The 23,934-nt window shown below is 36.6% G+C and overlaps 1 protein-coding gene across 1 annotated transcript in view; it reads left to right on the top strand.

Annotated features, from left to right (window-relative positions):
• Nucleotides 1-23,934, top strand: part of gabra2.L (gamma-aminobutyric acid (GABA) A receptor, apha 2 L homeolog) — a 70,637-nt gene that overhangs the window by 26,431 nt on the left and 20,272 nt on the right. Inside the window, exons 4-6 of the mRNA XM_018229559.2 lie at nt 5,003-5,070; nt 8,665-8,885; nt 19,791-19,873. Coding sequence (XP_018085048.1) covers nt 5,003-5,070; nt 8,665-8,885; nt 19,791-19,873 — 372 coding nt within the window. The remainder of the gene's footprint in view (nt 1-5,002; nt 5,071-8,664; nt 8,886-19,790; nt 19,874-23,934) is intronic.

Here is a 23,934-nt window from a genome sequence, read left to right as displayed (position 1 = left end):
TAAAACCATTTCAGGCACATCTCCCCTTAGTGACGGCAATTAAGCTGGAATCATGCAAAAATTCTGAATTGTGCATAAAAAAACTGTTTCAGGTAATTGCTGACTGCACTTATGGTCGTTGATGAACTCTATTATGTTTTAGGGTTCTTGCTCAAGGCGACCACAGCCCTCTAGCAATAAATAATGCTGAATAAAAGGATGCCCCCAGTAACTTCCAATCTTTTCTGCTGATTTACAACAGCGCTGCAGTCAGTTACCTGAGCTTTGGGACTGACTCATAATATATTGTGGGTATAGAATGTAAAAGTCATGGTACAAGGCTAATTCACATTCACATTACATGGCAGCTCAGAAAGTAGTGCATTTTGTGACGTATTGTAATAATCAACAGATTCTATGACAGAGCATCATAAATGTGAGCAGTGTCAATGCCACTCAAAAGAGTAACTAACATGGTCTACGTTATCTCCTGTGGCCTGGACTATAACTATTATTACTATTATTAGTATATAATACACAAAAGCCTTGAATATCTTGTAAATTATATCCTTATAAACGGTGAGTTCTAAAGTCATTTCTGTCACATGACTCACTGAAACTTGTGTATTATAATAAATAAAGTACCCCAGTTGCAAAATATGAGGATATTAGAAGTTACCTTGGAGTTCCATGACCTCTATAAAAACACTCCGCCTTCGGCCTCATGTTTTATATGGTCATGAAACTCCTCGGTAACTTATAATATCCTTATAATTTACAAGAGGGGGTACTTTATTCACTAAATAAAATATAGCATTTCTAGCAGTACTCATTTGTAGGCTGTGGATTAGTTGAATTCTGCAATATACAGCAGGGATATTCAACAAACACATCTTGTTTGTTGCATGGTTGTATTTCAAAAACAGCTGGAAGCCAACAAGTTGGACATGACTCACATTTTGTCTTTTAAATATATGTTTATTCAGTTCATCTAAAACCCTAGCCGGACATGGTAATATCCAAATGGTGTTTCTGAAACTGTTTCATCAAAATCTTCTCACTTCCCCACTTAAATTCCTTTTTTTTTTAGAAAGACAAAACCAGCTTTGGCAGGATTAAATTTACAGCCTTTGAATTGCTTTCTCACTTTGCTAGTATCCCACAGAGCCAATGGATAGAGTTGAGTTCTGAGTGAGGTTTTAAGAAGTATGCAGTTGTTAGACCCCAGGTATACATCGAGAGAATAGTACAAAATGTTTATTACGTTTTTGGAGAGTCAATCACAGTCTGACACCAGCAGGTACCTGGTATCTCATTCCTTGAATAATACATGTGATTCACAGGGATAGTGTGGAAATAGGTACTATAGGAAGAAACTATTGTGCAGTATAATGTTATTAACAACATGTTTCAAACAAATGTCTCTTTCATAAAACCACAACTGTAGTTGTGACTGTGCAAAAATGGATGCAGTACTTGTGTCCATAAACACTGCTTGTACTTATGCAAGTATGGGACCTGTTATCCAAAAGGCTCGGGACCTAGGGTTCTCCAGATAATGGATGTGTCCATAATTTGCATCTTCATACCTTAAACATTACATAAACCCAATAATCATTCATTGTGAATCAAGTACAAGGTAATGTTTTACTATTACAGAGAAAAAGGAAATCATTTTTAAACATTTGGATTATTTGGATATAATGAAGTCTATGGGAGACAGCCTTCCCGTAATTCTGAGTTTTTGGGTAACAGGTTGCTGGATAACAATTCCTATACCTGTTGTTATAGTTTTGCACTTATAATTATATTTGGTGCCAATGCAGTATTTAATACTTAAAGTTACCTTCCTATTTATTTGTAACCCCTATGGTTCAAGGCCTCCATCCTCTTGTCTCTTTGACACTAAGCTCTTAATCCTTATTTTAACTGTACTTTGTATTTATTTGTATTTACAATGACCCCCTTTTTGTTCTATTAATTTATTGTTCTGCAGTACAGAGTTTCTTGCATAAGTAGCACTTTATACATAATTGTGGCAGCCACAATTACCATGGAAATGTGTGTGTGGGGGGAATGATAAATCTGTCTCTAGTAGTTAGTAATTATTTTATATCTATCCAGTCATTTTTAAACCTGTTTACTAGCACTACACTGACAAACATTGTTTATGATAAATAAAAATAATGATCACAGTTTTTTTATGAATAGTGAGCATAATGTGGAATACCATACAGGCTAGCAAAAAAAATTTGAGCAATTAAAATTATTATTTTTGTGCATTGAAAAAAAATATCAAATTCTGAAATGCTAAAACTGCTATCACTGTGTAGAGGATTTATAAGATATGTGATCATCAAACTATACCTAAGGACAGTGCTTTTTAAATTGAAAGCAGCCTCACATTTGAGGATCACTGAAAGGCCACCTTGTTACCCAAACGTTACCTCTGCAGAGAAAGTAAAGTGCATTCATGCTGCTTATTCAATTATTCAGGTTATGATTATTTTCTGTACAGGGAATACAAACCCAGGGAAGGTTTGCATCCTTAAATATCTTCACGTTTCAGTTGTAATTTCATTAATGATAGTCTGGATGTGGATCATAAGTACTGTATATGGACAGTAAGGGCAGTTGCCGATACATAAAACATAGTTGTGTATTCCAAAATGGCCATTATTGTACAGGAGAGCTGTGCACTTACTGAGAATAATTTGGACATTAAAGACATTGTTACATTGGATTTTTTCATCTTACCGCAGCAAAGGAAACAGTATGGCATAACCAGAGAGCCCATCTGGTAGAGAGCACCTAGTAAACCCGCCATTGAAATAAAATACACGCACCTTTTTTTCTATCAGGAACTAAAAATGTAATTTAAGTGCATTACTAGTCCAAGGGATAGAAAGTAACTAGTCAAGTCAAAGCTAAATATGGGAAAACTTAAACTCATCAAAAAAAGTTTTCCCAGTCGTGTGCTAAACATATTCTACCCTGTTGTGTGCCATCTCTTCTTCTTGTATGTGAATTGACCACATGCACAGAGAGCAAAATTAACTGATGTATCTGCCATAATGAGTGCAAACAACCCTATTATGTTTTCTGTCAGTATAAGCCTTGCAGTCACAAACCCATCATGCTCTTCAGTTGGAAGAAAAGGTGCAGATGTATGTGTGCCACATGCTAGTGGATAATCACCCAAATGAACACCTTGATTCAACCAAATGATCCTATGATATGAGAAGCTGACCAACCTGTGTTTGGTCAGCTTGGTTTATTGTGTATATAGCCAGCTCAGCCAATAATCTGTTCATGCATGCTCAGCTGTAGTCAAATGTTGTAGCAAACAAATTGACTTAGTCTAGCCTTTACATTTAATGATAATCAACAATCTCCAAACTACTAAAACAGAGGAAAAGCTCAGCCACTTCTTATTTTGCTCATCTCAGTCAAGTCAGGAGCTCAAGTCTTTACTTACCCAACTTGACGAAACAGGCCAACAAAATGTATTTCAGTAACCCTTATTAGGGCTGAAGAAAATGCTCATGTTTTGAATCAATACCGAGTGTAACAAGTCAGATTGAGACTTCAATTTCCTTATTGATTACTTATGGGAAATACAATCCTTCCAATCCTATTAATCCTTTGGCATGTAGTTCAGTGAAGTAAGTCTTTATATGTAATTACCTGTGATGATTTGCACTCACTAATAGATCTGACACTCTTTGTGAGGTTTAGAAAGTGAATGAGAGAGATATTTTCTGGAAGATAGACCTAGTTTGGTAGAGGAAGATGGATTTAGTTTGGTAATGGATGACCTATATAGTTTGGTACTGGATGAAAGATTTAGTTTGGTACTGAAATAAAGACCTAGTTTAGTACTGGAATAAAGACATAGTTTGGTACTGGAATAAAAGACATAGTTTGGTTGTGGAAGATAGATTTAGTTTGGTTGTGGAAGACGGATATAGTTTGGTAATGGAATAAAGACCTTGTTTGGTAGTGGAAGACAAATATAGTTTGATACTGGATGACAGATTTAGTTTGGTACTGGAATAAAGACTTAGTTTGGTTGGGGAAGATAGATTTAGTTTGGTAGTGGAAGATAGATATAGTTTGGTACTGGATTTCAGATTTATTTTGGTAGTAGAAGACATTTCGTTTGGTAATGGAACAAAGACCTTGTTTGGTACTGGAATAAAGACCTAGTTTGGTACTGGGTGACCTATATAGTTTGGTACTGGAATAAAGACCTAGTTTTGTACTGGAATAAAGACATAGTTTGGTACTGGAATAAAGACATAGTTTGGTACTGAATGACAGATTTAGTTTGGTAGTGGAAGACAGATTTAGTTTGGTTTTGGATGACAGATTTAGATTGGTACTGGATGACAGATTTAGTTCTTCGAATTCTAGAGGTTTTAGAGGTTTATTCTAATCTTTTTTAGTGCATCATTCCGCATTTTTGTTTTTTAATATTTTTATATTCCGATTTTTTGATAAATTACGTGGCATTCTGGTTTTGGAGAAAATGAGTTTATCCATGGTTTCAAAAACCTTTAAAACCACTAAAATGAGAGTGTTGATAAATGGGGCTACTAGTATTGTACTGTACAGTAGTAGATGGGTCAGGCAAGGAAGTGGTGGACCATCAGTACTTAAAACAAAGCCAACCTAGTTTTGTGCTCCTTCACCAGAAATAAATAAACCTTTACGTAAAATGTATTGTATCACTAAATTCTACATCCTATTTGTTAAGCAAGAATACGCTGATGCCCACATTCACCAATAGGGTCCAGGTGATTACCATGAATGCTCAGAATGCTTTCATGAATTCCAATGTGAAGTTTGTAGGAGGAGTAAGACAAAGGGATGTGGTTTAAAAAAATGTAATAAATGTTTGCAGTATCCCTTTATTTCTGGTGTACTTTTTAAAGGTAATCATTTTATGAAAATCAATTAACTCTACTGCTGAATTTTAATTTATATATTTATGTGTTTAACTGGTGGTCTCTTCTTTTAGACCGAGTAACAGAAGTCCACACTGATATCTACGTGACAAGCTTTGGTCCTGTTTCTGATACAGATATGGTGAGTCATTCTCTTTCGTTCCGCATAATTTTTCAGCTTTATTTTTAGATGTGCACAGACAAAGATTTAACCATGGTAACATCCTTAAAAAGCTACAACATTTAAAAAGAATCATAATGCGGCAATGAGCAAAAAGAAAAGAGCTACAAGTTCATATATTTGGGGTCATTTATGTAGACTCTGGACTCAAATGCAAGAGCACTACCCGGTGCAAAAGAGACCCTTAGTACTCATTTAAAGAATAGCTTTGCTCCGGGTCTGGCTGTGCTCTGTACCTCATGCTGGATGAAAAACCTGTTGGCATTCTCTGTCTTATGTCTCTGAATGACTTTCAGGTGTGGGGACAGGAGAGCGGATGCCAGCGTGCCTTTCATCACCTCCCCCACATGAATATAGCACTGTCAAACACAGGCAGCACTATATTAATCAGGGTATGCTCCAGTATGGAGCAGTGCAGTACTTTGCAACATTCCCTGCACTTGACTTGAATATTATTGCAATGTCCCTGCATTACCTAAAGTACATTTTATGTACAAATGCACCATCTGTAGAGTTTCCTAAAAATAAAATAGAAAATCGCCATGTTTTAAAGTCTACAGTGAGCCAATACAATCACCTTTTGCATTCACTAAAACAGGTCGGTGTGCTTCAGCGACCCACTAATCAAAATAAAGCCACAAGTGATGTCACCCTAGACAAAAAGTGATGATGTTGTAGGCTGGCTGTGACATCAATGTAGAGCAGATCTGGGGGCATTGAGAGGTGAAATGTTGCTAAAATAAGCTTATATAACTTCTAACTCACTGACTTGCATCCACAAATCCTACACACAACACACGGATATCCAATCAACTGCAGGCAATGAAGGCCTGACATAACTGGGATAAAGGGAAAATACTGTATGGTTTGCAGTTGACAGCAGAAAACAGCTACAACATTTTGAACATCTACCATATTAGTTTGACATATTCACACTACTACCTCTGTTATGGCAAATGAGTCAAATACTTCATGACTGAGCCCATTAAATAAATAGTCAGTTAGGTCAACTGGTACCACTCTTGATGGTCTAATTACGAAATTGTCAGCTCTAGCTGTGGGACCATTTATTTTATTGCAAGTCTTGTCCAGCACTGTGGACCTAATCAAGATCATTGTTAAACACTTAAGTATTCATAGAATGAGAATGTTAGTAGAAAGTCCCTCACACCCAACTGAGAAGGATCAAAGGGGAAAGTCATGATGTAGGATACAGAGGAGAATCTTCCCTGAGGGATCAGAAAATATAATACAGATTTTATGTAACAAAATCCCTGATGTGTCAACAAATCCATGGGTATTAAGGTTATAAATAAATAATTGTCAATAGATTTTTCAGGAAACAAGAAAATCACGGAGATCTTGTCCAAAGCAGTGAACTGAAAGACCTTGGATAGTAATAGTCTGAGGGCTTCTATACTGTATGCATTTGCTATAGCCATCCTCAGTGTATGTGTGCTTCAGGTGAAAATCAATAGTAAAAGCTATAGAAATGGAATTGTTTGTATGAGAAATCATACATAAATAGGGCTGTGTCCTGAGGGAATGGCTAATCCTATAGAATATGTGAAGGTTGTGTGACCTGGGCATTGACTTCTAAATGGTTTTGTGTTATAACAATACAAGCAAATAAGAGTACTCCTCTATGAAAGTAATTTTGTTTTGTGCACAAAATGATGGGAGGATGTTCACCAAAATAAAACAAGAGTAAGCCCAGGCAGGCTGAAGTTTTTTACTGTACCTGTTGCAATGTTTATCTCCTGTTTGTGCTTCTCTTTGTTACTACTTGTTTCTCAGAAAATATCTAAAACTTTAATTTTTTTCTGTAAATTATAAGGGTTGTTTATACTGGGTAGACACTGTGCAAAGTGCAAAAAAAATGGTCTCAGTAGACTATTTGCTTGCACTTAACACACTGCCTTTCAGTATAAATAAATTGCCGGAGGTCTCTGTTTTGTAGCTCAGAGATCATTGGCCAGCTTTATGAATACAGCACTGTCTGCATTTGGCAGCAATGAATTCATGAGGGACAGGCAGTGGAAAGGCACATAGGCATCCCCCATGCCTCCACCATCCCCTAACTTGTGTGTCATTTAAATATATTATGATCAGAATCAGGGGTGGTAGCAAAGTGTAAGGACAGGACTGACCTTTGCCTGCTGACACTGCACTCTGCACAGTGCATTCATTTGGGAAACATTTGGGTCATTTACTAAGACCTGGGACAGAAGTGCAAGAGCACATGGGGCACATGACTGCAGAGAGCACTTCTTCCCTGGGTTTTTCAGCACTGTGCATTGTGGTGCTCTTGCACTACTTAGTAAATGAAATTGACCCCTTATGTTTTACAAATGAATGAATTGTCTTAAACTCATACTCACCATAAATGTCTCTTTCTTGCCATCTCTATGATAACGTTACACTAATGAGTTTAGCTTCTTCAGTCAGTAAGGCGAAGGCACCTTCGCTAAAATATGGTGTATATTTAAAGTGCTTCTCTGTGAATAGGAAGAACAGATTTTCCCTAAATTGTTTTGTATGGTAGCTAAAATTCCCTTGTCTCAAACCCTGATACGATGACATGAAAAGCACCTTGAGTGATGCACATGCAGCAGTGAAAATTAGATTTCTGCTGCAAAAATAGTTTTATGAGTATTTTGTACACTGCATTTTCCATTTCATATTATCGGAAGGCAGACATTGCTGTTTTTCCCTAGGCAACAGCGGGGTTCAAAAGCACCCCATGTACTGTACCCCTTTAAAGTAAATGTTAGACAGCATGGGCAGTTTGGTTCATGTCCCCACACACTAAAATATGGAGATGGTTTCTCCACCAGCACTTACTATTATTCCAAATCAGAACAATGGTAGAAATCCTGGAAAACAACTAGAATGACTTGTGTGATGTCTTAACTTCAAAGTTAAAACATTGAATTCACTATTTCAGTTTAGTGTCACTCATGGTGTTTTCTCTGACATCAGAGAAAATGATGATCCACTAGAAGCTCATCGTTCCCCTTTAACTATTTCAGAATAAATGGAGGTTCTTTGCCTACCATTTTGGAATTTTGGATATGTTTTCTGCCCTCAAGAGATTATTGTAGGAAGAACAGGACATGAAACCGTGGTTACACAATAAACATTTACACAAATAGTGTGGCATGACATGTATTGAATATATAGACATGTATTTGCAGTGAAATTGTGTGCTTCACTATTGCCAAAAAAAAACATGCAAGAAAAAGCACAGTGAAACAAAGCAAATTTATAGCAATGTATTTTGTATGGGAAAAAAATGTTCATTGACTTCAATGTATTTCGCTCATTTTTGCCGTTTTGCAGTTTTGAGAATTTTTTGGCCAAGTGAAATGAGACTGATTCACTCATCACGACAAATAAGGATTTCAATGTTCAGTACTGGAAATGTTCCCGGAATGCACTACTGTATCCAGTCACACACAGAGAAATGTGTTATTGTATAAAAGGATAATGATGTATCGTACTTTGAATTGAATGGCTATCCATGAATAACCTCACATTTTCTCTCAAAAATAGGAATATACAATTGATGTCTTTTTTCGTCAAAACTGGCAAGATGAACGACTGAGATTTAAAGGGCCAATGCATATCCTTCGACTAAACAACCTTATGGCAAATAAAATTTGGACTCCGGACACGTTCTTCCATAATGGAAAGAAGTCTATAGCCCACAACATGACCATGCCAAATAAGCTGTTAAGAATTCAAGATGATGGAACTCTCTTGTATACAATGAGGTAAATACAGTATTTTTTTTTAAATAAAAACTGTTGTTCATTAGATTAATTCCTTCAATTCTTCTTTACAACAAGACACTAAAAATAACATTGCTTACACAAGCTGGGTTTTCTTATGTTAAATCCAGTGATGTGTGCATAATTTGATTTAGTTTAAAAAAATTAAAAATGCAAGTGGAATGCTGAGGATAGTTTTTTTTGCAGAAATGCAAATACAACTTCACAAACGTAGTATGATATCTGTGGAATAGTATTCTTTCATTATATCACTTAACATTTGGAGATCATGCAAAACAGTTAAAGGCTTATGACTGTATAAATGAGACAATAATGCAGTAAAATGGAAGCAAATGTACATCTATTAGCTATCACAAACCACAAGAGGTAAAAGGTCTTGAATATGAATAGTGATGGGCGAATTTGCGTATTTCCCACGAAATTCGTGAAACGGCGAAAAATTCGCATCCGTTTGTGACGCCGGCGTCTGTTTTTTTTTTTTACGCCTGTGTCCTTTTTTTGGACGCCGCCGCACATTCGCTTGCGAAAATGCACCGGCATCCAAAAAACAGACGCCGCCTTCCATTTTTTTTGGTCGCCAGCGAACTTTCACGCCCGTTTCACGAATTTATTCACCGGCGTCGAATCGCGCATATTTGCGGCAAATTCACGCCTGGCAAATAAATTCGCCCATCACTAAATATGAAAAAACATTCTGTATATTAAGAATAATCGGAGAAACGTAGAGCAACAAGGAGGTCCTTGGAGGTCCTTAGAGGCCCATTTATCAACAGTCTCATTTTAGTGGTTTTAGAGTTTTTGTTTGAACCATGAATACACTAATTTTCTCTAAAATGATGAATGCCATGTGATTTATCAAAAGATCTCAGTATATACAGAAAGAATGAAAATGAATGCTGAATAATGCGCTAAAAAATACGAAAAACTTGAAACATCTAAAAATGTGTTTTTCAAACAAATACTAGCGGAAAAAAAAATATTTTCTTTGGTGAATTTTTTGTGGTCTTTACACTTAATAAATCTAAATTTTTTAGAGTTTTACAGAACATTAGTAGAATGGCCCCTGCGATTAAATTAGAAATCTGTCAGGAGGCAAATGTAGATACAGATAAACTACGTATACAGGGATAGGGACCCAAACATCACGTTAGCTGTTCATGCTGTTTTGAATACAAATTCTGGAATTTTCACAATTTATCTGTGTTTTTTGTATTTTTTTAATTATTTATTGTGCACCTGAGGCAAGTACTGTAGTGGTCTGTTGCACTTATGGCAAATATTTGGAAAAATCTGGACTCCAGACACATTATTTCCTATATATATATATATTAGCAGTTAAATTCCCAATTTGTGGTACAGGTATGGGACCTGTAATCCAGAATGCTTAGGACCTGGGGCTATCCGGATAATGGATCTTTCTGTGATTTGGATCTTCATACCGTAATTCTACTAGAAAATCATGTAAACATTAAATAAACCCAATAGGCTGGTTTAGCTTCCCATAAGGATAAATTATATCTTAGTTTGGCTCGTGTAGATGGTAGTGTTTTATCGTTACAGAGAAAAATAAATAATTTAAAAAACATTGGATTATTTGGATAAAATGGAGTCTATGGGAGACGACATTTCCATAATTCAGAGCTTTCTGGATAATGGGTTTCTGGATAATGGATCCCATACCTATACTATTCTTTTTGAATGTATTTGTGTATACGCTAGTAAAGCTGATATCTGTATTGGGGTAAGTGCTTTAAAGGGCCTTTACGAGATATTGTACAGCAATACATTATAATCAATAGAGAGAAGGACAGGCTGTGTTAGAAAATCTAGTATTTATTCATATAATGCAGACAGAGCGTACCTGCAATTTATGTAATATTTAGAATTTACTGAGGCATGTCATACTGTTTCCCCCATTTATGCATAAAATAAAGGATTTTGCTTAGAGGGAACATCTGCATGTTGATGGGAGCACTCACTGAACTACAGGGAGTAAATAATTATATTGGGCAAATTTACTAAGCACCGAAAATTTGCCAGCGACGGCTTCGCAGGCAGCGCAACACTTCGCCAGGTGAAAATTTGCGCTAGCTAGGTGAAGTTGCGCTAGCGTTTGCTAATTTGCACATCGCGGGAAGTTAAAGTTAAATGGACGTATATGTTGCAGCAAATACATTACACTACACAAGCCAGAGACGCTTAATAAAAGAAAATAGAGTTGTTATATTGCCCTACACATGAGCCCAGTGTATAGTTTGTGTTCCATATGTTAGGAAATGTAGGGGGGAAGCCAGTTACCCCCCCAAAAATGTACACTCTTTTGCAGCCTATCACCCTGAAAAAAGGAAAAAAGACGCCAGCGTTCTTTGTGACAATTTTCAACTAAATTTTGAGGAAGTCCTATCTACTCTATTGCACTTCGCCTGGTCTGATGTGGCGAAGGCAAGTCTGGCGCAAGAGGTAACGTTCATTAAAAGCAGTAAATTTGCGCAGTTACGTCCCTTCGACAGAGAGCAACTTCGCCTGGTGATTGAGAGCGAATGAGCGACAGCGTCAGTCTCCCTTGGCTAGCGAAGTTACACCTGCGCCCGTTAGTAAATCGGCGAAGTACAGAAATTTTCGCCAGCGTTAGTAACTTTGCCCTTTAGTAAATTTGCCCCTAAGTGTATCATTTTTGAATTGGCTAATGTAATATGTGGCATACCATATGGCTTACCATAATGGGGGACTTTAAGTAAATATTTAGGCAGTGGGTCTTAAGCATATAGTTATGGAACTGGTGATTTATTTGAAGTAATAAATGCTGATGACTAGCTGTTTCATTTGCAAGGATCATATATATCAGATGCCATTCAGTCTAGAAAATGGCAGTGCAATATAATTGTTAATGCAACATTTGTGAATCTGAGATGAAACCTAATATACGAACAGTAGTCATTTTCTTCCAGAAAAGGCTGTTTTTATAACTTATGTAAATGTTTTTTTTTTTTTTTAAATAAAATCAGAATATTCATTTCAAAAGACTTTGGCAGTAACTGCGGGTATTTGATAACTTGTTCATTGGTTTTAGCTGCCTATGGACACCAAAAAGTTTCTGTGAAAGTATCAGACATCCATTGACATCTTTTCTAGTATAATTTCTAGAGCAAAAATAGACAACAAAAGTATAATTTTACCTTTTTAAAAATAGTTTTTTGAATTCCATAAGAATTTGATTATTGGTTTTATGGATTAAAACTATGAAAAGTTGACAAATATTTGTTTCATAAGAAAAATATGGAATTTGGAATATAATTAAAGCTCCCAGATTCAGACATGTCAGTCCTCACAAATTTTTGGGAATTACACATACAAAAGAGTTGTATTCCTGGGAAAAAAAACATAGTCATTTCTAAAGCATCTAATTCATCTTCACCAGTGAAACTCTTTAAAAAATACAGTAGGCCATCGACAAAGACCTTCATGGTCAAAACGCGTTGGGAATGAGCATTGTTAGGAAGCACTGCCTGTTTAGTATTTATATATTAAAAGCAGAACACAAGAATAAATTGGGGAAAAATATATGTGGAGAGTATCACCAAACATTTACAAAATCTTGCCCATTTTTAAAATACCCAGTTTAATGTCAAGAAGACCAAAATAAGACAAATGGACTAACTTTCACGTGTCTGAAGGAAAAAAAGTTGAAGCTAAACCAAAACATTTTAGAATCCAAACAGCAAACTCTTGCTGGGATGCAGGGTTAAAAATAAATCAACATCATAGGAAAATGGAGCATGGGAGACCTAAATATGATTTATTTATATGAATAATTATTAGATTAGTACAAGAAATTCACAATGGAGCACTTTATGCAAGGGGTTATGTCTATGACATAAGATCATTATTTATAAATGATACAATGTTGAATTCCACGCCTAAGCTATATTAATGAGTTCTGAATAGATTTGTATGTTATGTGACCAGTATTTTCTTAATGGAATAAGGTTGTCACAATTACTGATCCAGGGAAAAATTAAATGTTTTCATATGTGGTTAAACTTTTGGATGTTTGCATGACAGGATATATATATATATATATATATATATATATATATATATATATATGAGATCTATGTAGAATTTTTCAAGGTCTTGTATTTTTACTTTAAGGGGCAGATGTATCAAGGGTCGAATATCGAGGGTTAATTAACCCTCGATATTCAACTGGCGAATTAAAATCCTTTGACTTCGAATATCGAAGTCGAAGGATTTTGCGCAATTCCTTCGATCGAAGGAATAATCGTTCAATCAAACGATTAAATCCTTCGAACCGAACAATTCGAAGGATTTTAATCCATCGATCGAAGGATTATTATTCGATCAAAAAGTGTTAGCAAGCCTATGGGGACCTTCCCCATAGGCTAACATTGGACTCAGTAGGTTTTAGGTGGCGAACTAGGGGGTCGAAGACATTTTTAAAGAGACAGTACTTCGATTATCGAATAGTCGAATAGTTGAACGATTTTCAGTTCGAATCGTTCGATTCGAAGTCGAAGGTCGTAGTCGAAGGTCGAAGTAGCCCATTTGATGGTCGAAGTAGCCGTATTCGACCATTCGAAATTCGAACTATTTTACCAATATTCCTTCACTCGAACTTAGTGAATGGGCCCCTTAATATTGCCTAGCATATTGCATGTTGTTAAGTACATTTACTTACCTGTAGGTGTGCAAAGTTTGTAGTAAGTGTGTGAGGAGTTACAGCAATAGCTGTATAGCTGCTTGTTGAACTAACGGGTTTTTCATGGGCTGGACTTAGTAATATAAATCATTTTTGCAGTGCCATTAAGAGAACATTGCACGGGGAAACCAGAAAAATCTATAAAACCTCTCCAGTGGTAATTTGCATGTCAAAGAAACCCAGTAATGGGAGAAGTAAGTAGTAGAGCTGGCACCATTTTGCTTGGCAGCGTTTAGATTGCAGGAATTACGGTGCTGCTAATTCAGTGTAAGGGCTAAGGAGGGGGTATGTTGGGTCTTTCTGGTGCAGTTGGAGGTTCCCTTACTGATGGATTTGGATGCCTCTCCACTTTAATGTTGTAGAATGTAGATGGTCTCTCTGGTGCTTAAGGCAACTTGCTGTTATCATCTTCTTCTGGCTTGTAATAATAATATTTTTTGTGGAGTCAAACCATATATTTAATTTCCTTGGAAACACAGTGTGTAAAATATTGGCAACTGCTGCAGGCTGAACACTTATTTAAATGTGGTGCATTCATATCTATGAATGCAAAAGGGAAGATGTCCACGAGAACAAACTTGCCTTTTTGGACTGTTTGATATGCATCCAAGAGGGGGGTAGCTTGAAAACGGAAGTATACAGGAAACCCACTTATATGTATCAGTATCTGTTGTTTGATTCCCACCATCCGCTGGAACACAAACTGGGTGTCATTAGAACTCTGCACCACAGGGCGGAATGTGTGGTGACTGATACAAAGTCAAAGAGCAAAAACATCTCAGAGGAGCTTTGAAAGCGTGTGGCTACCCAGACTGGGCCTTTGTCAAAACAGCAGCAACTAAGCCCAACAGGAACACCAATAGAAATAACCGCACTGAGACACATAGTAGGAGAAACATAGTCACCCCGTATGTAGCTGGAGTATCAGAGAAACTCAGGAGGATTTTCAACAAACACCATGTCCCTTTGTTTTTCAAAACTAGCGACACACTGAGACAAAAACTGGTACACCCAAAGGATCCAACACCAAAAGAAAAACAAAGCAATGTGGTTTACGGAGTCCAGTGTAGCGAGGAGTGCACAGATCTATACATTGGGGAGACAAAACAACTGCTCACCAAGCGAATGGCTCAGCATAGGAGGGAGAACTCTACAGGGCAAAACTCAGCTGTTTTTCTGCACCTAAAAGACAAGGGACACTCCTTTGAAGATAGCAAGGTCCAAATCTTGGATAAAGAAGACCGCTGGTTTGAACGAGGCGTAAAAGAGGCAATTCATGTTAAGGTGGAGAAACCAACTCTGAACTGAGGAGGAGGCCTTCGACACCACCTGTCTGCTACATACAATGCTTTTCTAACATCTGTACCCCGGCGGTTTCAGAACACTTCACACATCCATTCATGCAACTCTCACAAGTAACACCTGTTTCTAGGAGGTGCATGACACATTGGATAATCCTATCACAGTAACTACACAGAATCTACACTGTGAATTTCTTCAGATGTCACCTCTTTGAAGAGTTACAATGTGCCATTGTGATTGGTGGAAGAGTTTATATGCTGAGAACTTCCCACACCAGTCAGTTGAACTGAAGAAACTGCTCGGATGAGTAGTGAACGTCTTCATTGATTACTCAGCAAGTCCAGTTGTTTTAGATTTACCTATACTAGATATACCATGACCTGGATGAATGAAAATCTTCATAGTCATTCATATCTATGCTTTCGTTTTCTCACTTTCCACTAGCATTGCTTGCTACTGCCCTAAAAGCTCTACAAACAGAAACATTGGTGTTTAAAAAAACTTCCATGCTCCCATGAAAATCTGATTTATGATGACCTTTCATGTCCTCATGTTACTTCTGTGTTTCTCCCAGTTGTTTATACATTTGATGATTAATTATACTTTTATTATGAGTTACACAACTCAACATTTGTGTGGCTTAACACAACATACCAGTGCATTAATGGCAAGTAAATACGTAATTGATTTCCATGAGTTTATAGCAAGCACATATTTGCTTGCACTAAACTTTCTTGCATTAGGCCTTCAAATCTAATGGATGATGGGTTACTGTGGTTTCTGCACTGTTGATAGATGAGCGCTGTATTGACTTTCCTAGTCCAGCAAGATGATTTCAGCAGTGAATTAGAATGTCTAAAAGCATGATTGAGTTATTTGTAGGAGAATGAGTATTTCAAACACTATAAAAGAACTCTATGTATATCCCTGGAAAAAAAAGTACTGTAAGTAAACATTGGTTATATGCTCAGTATTTCATTTTGAAATTCTAGCATGATTTCACAAAATTTGCTAATGCTTCTTACCACACTACTAAAGGATTCACTGACACTTAAAGGCTAATGCAAGTAGGGATAAACCCGTGCGTGTTTTGCAGTTGTGCAACATTTTGGCATTTTTCTGCTTGTCAAGCAATGATTCAAAAAGGGGTAGAACCCTGAAACAGTGCACAAATGCAAATAAGCACGCATGGGTTCATCCCTGCTTGGATTAGCCTTTGAGTGTCAGTGAAACCTTTGGAATTGTCTGATTAGGAGGGTACCGATTCCTCCATCACCATGCACCAGGCATTTATTTCAGAAGGCCAGGGTATGCGAGCAGTGCCTTATATCCTACTTCCCACACTTGCCAACACTTTCCTTGACTGCAGGGTCATGCCCTTCTTATTTCCTGTTATTGGATTATAACACAATACGAATAAGAGCTCAACCAAGGACAAAACTGCAATCCAAATTTAAGGGTTGGTGTGTTAAAGGGGTTGTTAAGGGGTTGCAATTTAAGATAACTAGTTGCTAGGGTCCAAATAACCCTAGCAACCATGCATTGATTTGAATAAGAGACTGGGATATGAATATGAGAGGGCCTGAATAGAGAGATGAGTAATAATGAGTAGCTATAACTAAAACATTTCTGAAATCTATTTCAAAACCGAACTTCCTGTTGGGAAATAATAGAAAAATAAAAATCAAGGAAAATTCAGATTGTTCAAATTTTTTGGACTTTCTGTCCAAAATTCAGACTTTTTCGTTTTTTTGCCCAAAAACCATGAAATCTTTGGATTATTGCACAAAACCCAGCACAGATCAGGATATTTTCTGAACTTTTTCCTATATACAATCTCGGCAGGTCTGAGATGCCGGATTTTTGAATTCTGACTTTTTCCATCCTCGGGTTTTAGTAAATATCGAAAAAAATCAAATTTTTCTTTTTTTGTTTTTTGCATTGGAACTTTATTAAATAACCCCCCAAATATGTAACCTTACAAAGTATTTGTTTTTTTAGAAGGGGCCACTAACCTCTATTTGAAAGAAAGAATCAGAAGAAAAAGGCAAACAAAGACAAAATATAATACATAAATAATACCGAACCAATTGAAAAATTGCTTAGAATTAGCCATACTACAACATACTGTACTAAAAGTTAGCTTGAAGTTGAACCACCCCTTTTAAGAAAACAATTATACATTTGCCTCCCTATGTTTCCATTCAATAAAGGTGGGTTAGATTACGGCAAGGCTTATCTTCTCCTGTGGACGTTCATGAGTGTCCTTTTACAAAGAGAGATTTCAGGTTTCAATTTTAAAGAGCACTGTATTATCAAAGAATGCTTTGTAGCACATTATCATATAAAATGCTGTAGATAGAGGCTGCATAAAAATGATTTAACTTGGAACAGGATCAAATGAAAGCTGAATGTTTCTGTGATGGTTTTTAAAAGCTTTTCAGGATGTACAGTAGAACGATGAACTTATTTATGGGTTGGATAGTGATTTCCTCTTCCTTGAATAGTCTGTGTGGAATGGCCTCTCCCTTCACAGCGGATAGCTAATAACTCTGAGGCATATTCTGTTTCACACGATATCCTTTCATAACTCAGTATAACATAGCTCAACCTTTTCTAATACACGTCTTTGGCAAATTGTAACTCTCCAGTATATTATTACTACAACTCCCAACCCTTTAATTGTTTAAGTACCCAATCCTTTAATTGTTTAAGTATAGCACCTAGTCTCCATTTGCAGAAATCCATAAGGAAGACAGTTCCGTTGAAAAGTCAATTTTATTGCACAAGTGTGATTCTGGTAAAATAGAGTTTCTCAAGGGAAAATCTCTGTCATAATTCATGCCAAATGTACTATATATTGAGCTGAAGAAAGATGAATGCTGCATAAATGCCTGAAACAAATTGCTCAGAAAAGCAAAACACAGAAGACAAATTTGCTTTATTGGACAATACTTTCTGCATAAATTATTTTTAAAGAAATTCTTCATTACTAATGGGGTATGTTGCTTTGAGGGACACTGCTTATTTTTTATTTCCTATTCTATTTGTCTAATGAAAACATTATGCAAAATATGTACAGTATGTAAAATAATATATCTTTCCCCTTGGTTATTATAATGTGTTACCCTCTCATCTGCATCCATTCCTTCATATCAAAACTTGAAAACACTAGAGACTGATTTTTTTGCAGTTTACTATATTTATAAAATATTATCCTGTTAGTTGATTTTAATTTTTTTTTATAGATGACCTTGAAAAGAAACGTTGCTATATTAGAATTTTTACCAAACTTTTAAATCACTACCGTGGTAAAATTCCAGCAAACTTGCTTCAGTTTTGGCTGTTGGTTATAACAGTATAGCACCTCCTTTGTGCAAGTGAACCCTAGGGGAAATTCCAAAACTACTTTAGTTAATCATGGTGAAAACATTTTTTGTTCTGGATAAAAGCTGATTTTTTCAAATTGTAGTGGGATAGACAGCTAACTCTAGTGAAAATTCGTCAGCGTGATGTCATTTTGCCACTTCGCTGATTTACTAACAGGTGCTGGCGTAAATTCCCTAGCAAAGAGGACCTACTCTAGAGCAATTTCACACCCTTAAGCCAGATAAAGTTGCGCTATGGCGAAGGGATGTAACTACGCTAATTCACTAACTTTCGTGAACGTTACCTCTTGCGCCAGACTTTACTTCGCCACCTCAGACCAGGCGAAGTGCAATAGAGTAGATAGGGATCGTCTACTTTTATTTTTTATTTTAAATTTTTTCTAAGTCCCAATAAAAACGCTGGCGTCTTTTACTTTTTATAGGGTTATGACCCTATAAAAAAGATCGAATTTATTTAGGGCACACTCCTTCCCCCCTACATTTGATAACATATGACACTAAAACGATACTGTGGGCCTTGTGTAGTGTAATGTGTACTTTAACTGCACAAGTATGCAAATTAGCCAACGCTAGTGTAACTTTGAACTGCTGACTGTAACATCGCTAGCGCAACTTCGCAAACGATTGGTAACTTGTGCACAACTGGATCTTCGTGAATTTGTCTATAATCTATGCAGCAAAGTGCGGCAAAGTCAATGTCAAATTTGTCCCACAGTGTTTTCAAGTATTTTCTGATTTTGGGAGAACTTGCTAGCTTAGACAAAACTTAGCTATATACCTCATTCATATTAAAGTCACATTGTTCTCTTTATTTTGAATGAATCTTCAAAATCTTGAATTTTTCAAATTAAAACCTTGAAGCTTGAATCTTGAAAGTGTACTTCCCAATGAATTCCACATAATCTCACCAGTTTTAAGCTTTCCAAATTTTTTACAACATTTTAGTTTGATAAAGTTAAAAAATTCCCATGTTATGATATTTGCCATGGAAAAACGGCATCACCAGCCTGGATTTCTGGCTTGACTTGGCAGGAGAATATGAATTGCTGTGTGAAGGCCAAGGTTAAAAGAATGTAAAGAAAACAAATGCTTTTACATGTATATGAAATTGTTGTACATTGGAAATCCAGTTGATTATGATAAGATGATATTTTATTTTTCAAATATTTTATAATCTGTCTGCAGGGGCTGTGTCTTTCTATTAATTGTTAATATGACAAAGATTGCAAAGATCTATTGACATATTTAATATGTATAGGCTATGCAAATGTGTTTATTTCCAACGTTTTGATGTCAGGAATAAATGTCTTCTGATGGAGCTCATGAAAAAAGTACAAGAGCTGATTTAAATAGGAATTATGCTATTAGCAGAAAAGAACATTTTATCTCTGTCACCACAAGTTCTTTCTTTTGTGCAGCCGATATCCTTTTGTATTGTGCTTTTGAACAACATTATTGTATTTCTCTGGCTTTCAGGCTGACTGTCCAAGCTGAATGTCCCATGCATTTGGAAGATTTTCCCATGGATGCTCATGCTTGCCCATTAAAATTTGGAAGCTGTAAGTAAATCCATGTCTTTCTAAAAGATCCATGACATGTATAATACTTATGTTTGTACAAGCTTTCTCATTTGACTTAATGACCACTATCTTCTGCTATAGCTTTTTTTATTGAGAAAGAAGCAGGCAGAATGATATGTGGCCGAATGACCAAAGGAGTGTGTTATGTGGTGCTGTGCGAAATTGGAATTTTACAAGTTTGAGATCACCGTAGGTTTTCCCCTGTGATAATTACAATTCTTCCCGAAAATGTAAGGGACAGTGGGCCATAAAAATTGCAAATGATTACTGTGTTTGTAATGATCACTGCCTTTGTAATAAAACCTTTAATATTTTCTTTGACATTGAATATTTTTTGTACTATAATTATTTTCAAAATTCTTGTGATTTTAATGTATGCCCAAGGTTTATGCTCCAAGATATTCTGCTAAACTTGAACATATGGTACAGAACACCCCCAGTGACTATAGTCCCTTTCCTTTGACCTAGGGCCAACTTTAACTTTAATTTAATATTTATTATTATTCACCATTTTTTTTCCCTTATGTACTATGCAGAAGAAAAGCTCTCCTCCAACTTTAGGTTTGACATCATTACATTTTTTAAAATCATTTAGAGACTGTGTTTTTGGCTGCTTTGTGCTATACTAGGTGTCCAAAAATGTTCAAAGTGCTGGATAGCAGCCAAGTGTTCACTCCTCTTAGCATGACTTTGTCTCTGTGCCACATGTGCCATTTAGTGAATGTGCTGAACCATCAGCTGCCCAATATTTTGCTTAAGCTTCTAATCTTTGGGAAAGCCATACCCGGGAGAGAGTTTCTCACTCCCCAAAGCAGCTGGTTCAGAATTCATTAGGCAGCATGTCTACGCTGTATTGATCAAAATGATGTTCCCCTTTAAAAATGAATGACTTTGGAAGCATATGGTATGCAGTATTTATATGCGCTGTTTTATTTTTCATATGAGACTGAGGTAGTTAAAGAGATGCAGCAGTGCACTAATTAAGTAGTGAGATGCTTAACTGGTCATGGTAGCAACATGATTCAGTGACATACGGTGCTTAATGCTGGTAAATAACCTCTGAGCTCCTAGTAAATTCCATTCAACCAGTCAAATGTTGCAGCTCTAAAATACAGCTATCGGGGCACATTTACTAAGGGTTGAAGTAAAATCCTTCAACTTCGAATATCGAAGTCAAAGGTTTTACCGCATTTACTTCGATTGAACGATCGATGGAAAAATCGAACGATTCGAAGGATTTTAATCCATCGATAGAACGATTTTCCTTCGATCAGAAATTGCTAGGAAAGCTTATGGGGAAGGTCCCCATAGGCTAACATTGGTGCTCGGTAGGTTTTAGGGGGCAAAGTAGATAGTCAAAGTTTTTTTTAAAGAGACAGCACTTCGATTATCGAATGGTCGAATAGTCGAACGATTTTTAGTTCGAATCGTTTGATTAGAAGTCGTAGTCTAAGGTCGAAGTAGCCAATTCGATGGTCGAAGTAGCCAAAAAAAAACTTCGAAATTCAAAATTTTTTTCATTCTAATCCTTCACTCGAGCTAAGTAAATGTGCTCCAACGTGTCATCAGTGATATTACTCCGCCAAAGAAAATCAACGGTGAAGTTTATGCAATGTATGATCCATATTCGTCCGTAAAGTATGATCCATTTGTATGTCAAGGGCAGGAAACAACTGCTAAATACCTACCTAATAAAGCAGGGGTGTCCAAACTTTTTTCACCAAGGGCCATATGTGGTAAAATATACAAACAGCCGGGCCACTCACTGTGGACACGCCCATTTTGTGGCCACACCCCCTGATTACCATGTTCATTTTACAAATTTTAAATAAGTAACACACACATACAAACACACAGACAGATACACATACACACACACACACACACACACACACAATGACACACATACATACAGTGACACACATACAGTGAGACACACACACACAGTGAAACACATACATACAGTGACACACACAATGACACACACACAGTGACACACATACAGACAGACACATACAGTGAGGCACACAAACATACAGTGACACACACAGTGAAACACATACATACAGTGACACACACACACACAGTGAAACACATACAGACAGATATACACACACACACACATACAATGACACACACACACAGTGGCACACATACAGACAGACACATACACAGTAACTCACACACTCGATCTGTAACTGACTCCCTTGCCCGGCTGCAGCCTCACTAAATCCACCCCTCCCCCAAGCCAAGCACCGAGCAGTTACTCACAGTTCATCAGATGCACGAAATCCAGCCATGCTTTCAGTTGTTTACCGGCACCCCCTCCCTCCCCGCACTACACTAAACTCCAGTCACGGGGAGGGGAGGGCGGAGTTTAGGACAAGCTTCCTTGAGTCTACACTGAAGCACTGTAGGTTCCGCCCTCTCAATGACGCCGTGGTAGGAAACTTTTTTTTCTGGATGCTGAGAGGGGGGAGGGATTTTTACACGCTGCGGGCCAACTAAAAATGGATATCGGGCCGCATTTGGCCCGCGGGCCGTAGTTTGGACACCCCTGTAATAAAGGCCTTTGCATTACAAATAGTTATAGGCAAATCTGTCCCATTTTCAATTCGCAAAACGACGAAAAAATGTGCAAGACGGCGAAAAATTTGCGAAATGCATTGGTCAATGGGTTTCAAAATAATTTTGACCTGCAACAATTTTGACGTGAACGACAATTTTTATACGCTTTTTCTTCCAAATGCAATAAAGTCAAAGTGCCTGAATAATTTTGACTACGCAGTTTACCAAATTTATTTGCAGGGTGGTGAAACTTCACCACAAATCCATGCATGCCGAATTTATTCGCACATCACTAATTACAAATAGATTCATGAAAAATAGCTATATTTCAATCATTTACAAGTAGTTCTCAACATCTACAAATCATTTCTCATATTCACATTTGTTGTACTGCAGAAAATTATGTACTGAATTAGATTGATTCATTACACTCAATGCAATTAACTTGCATAGCATTCATTTTAATGCTGTACTCATTTATTTTCTGAGTATTAACAGGTTGGCGGTGTGTTAGAGATCAGGGCTGTTGCAGAGCTTTAACAACTCGAAGCAAAAATAAAGCTAGGTTCTTGAATTTTATTGTTTCTGGACCTTTAACTAATGTCCCAAATAAAGCTGATCTATACCTCAATCTAATGTCTAAAAATAAAGTACATACAACTCAAAGGGGGTTATTTACTAAATCACAAAAAAACTCGAATATTTCATGTAAAAAAAAACTTGAATTTTTTCGAGATTTATTATAGCCAGAATCCAAAAATGTGCCATCTCAAACCTGTCGAGGTCATGTTTAAGTCAATGGGAAATGTCTCTATCCCAATTTGAAGATATTGTGGTTTGCGCTGGGTTTAGCCCAATAATCCGAAAAGATTTTACGATTCAGGTTTTAGCTCAATTTTATTGAGTTTTTCCCTGATCCGAGTTATTTGAGTAATTTTAATGATGTATTACAAATTCGTGGTTGGGAGTTTGGTTGAGCTTCGTTTTATAAAAACAAAAAAAAAAAATTGTCAATTCGGATTTAAGTAAATAACCCCCAAATTTATTTTTCAACATACATGCAGAATAAAAAAGCAGTCTTAATTAAACTTTGGACCTTCCCGCTGAGATTTGCAATCTGGGAGCTCTAACCCCTATATCGCCATGCCAGATGATATATAAGAGTGTCAGCAAAAAATTTATGTAGATTTACAAAAAATATATTTCAGCAGACAAAATATTTCATTATGGATTTTGTCACAAAAAATGTGCTCATTACTAAAAGAGAAATCATCAGCAACAACTTAAATGATTGTAACAGCTATTATATATGTTCATAGCTACACATAGAGCAGCAAGCACTATTGCCAATGATTATGTTGTCCATTTTTATCACAGCATAATAACCACACTTTCACCCTTCACACAAAATGATCTAGTGATAGTAATGTCAGCACCTTTTACAATACTAATAGCCAATATAAAATATTAAT

Source organism: Xenopus laevis, chromosome 1L (assembly GCF_017654675.1).
Source record: "Xenopus laevis strain J_2021 chromosome 1L, Xenopus_laevis_v10.1, whole genome shotgun sequence".
NCBI lineage: Eukaryota > Metazoa > Chordata > Amphibia > Anura > Pipidae > Xenopus > Xenopus laevis.
This window is presented reverse-complemented; position numbering and strand designations above follow the sequence as displayed.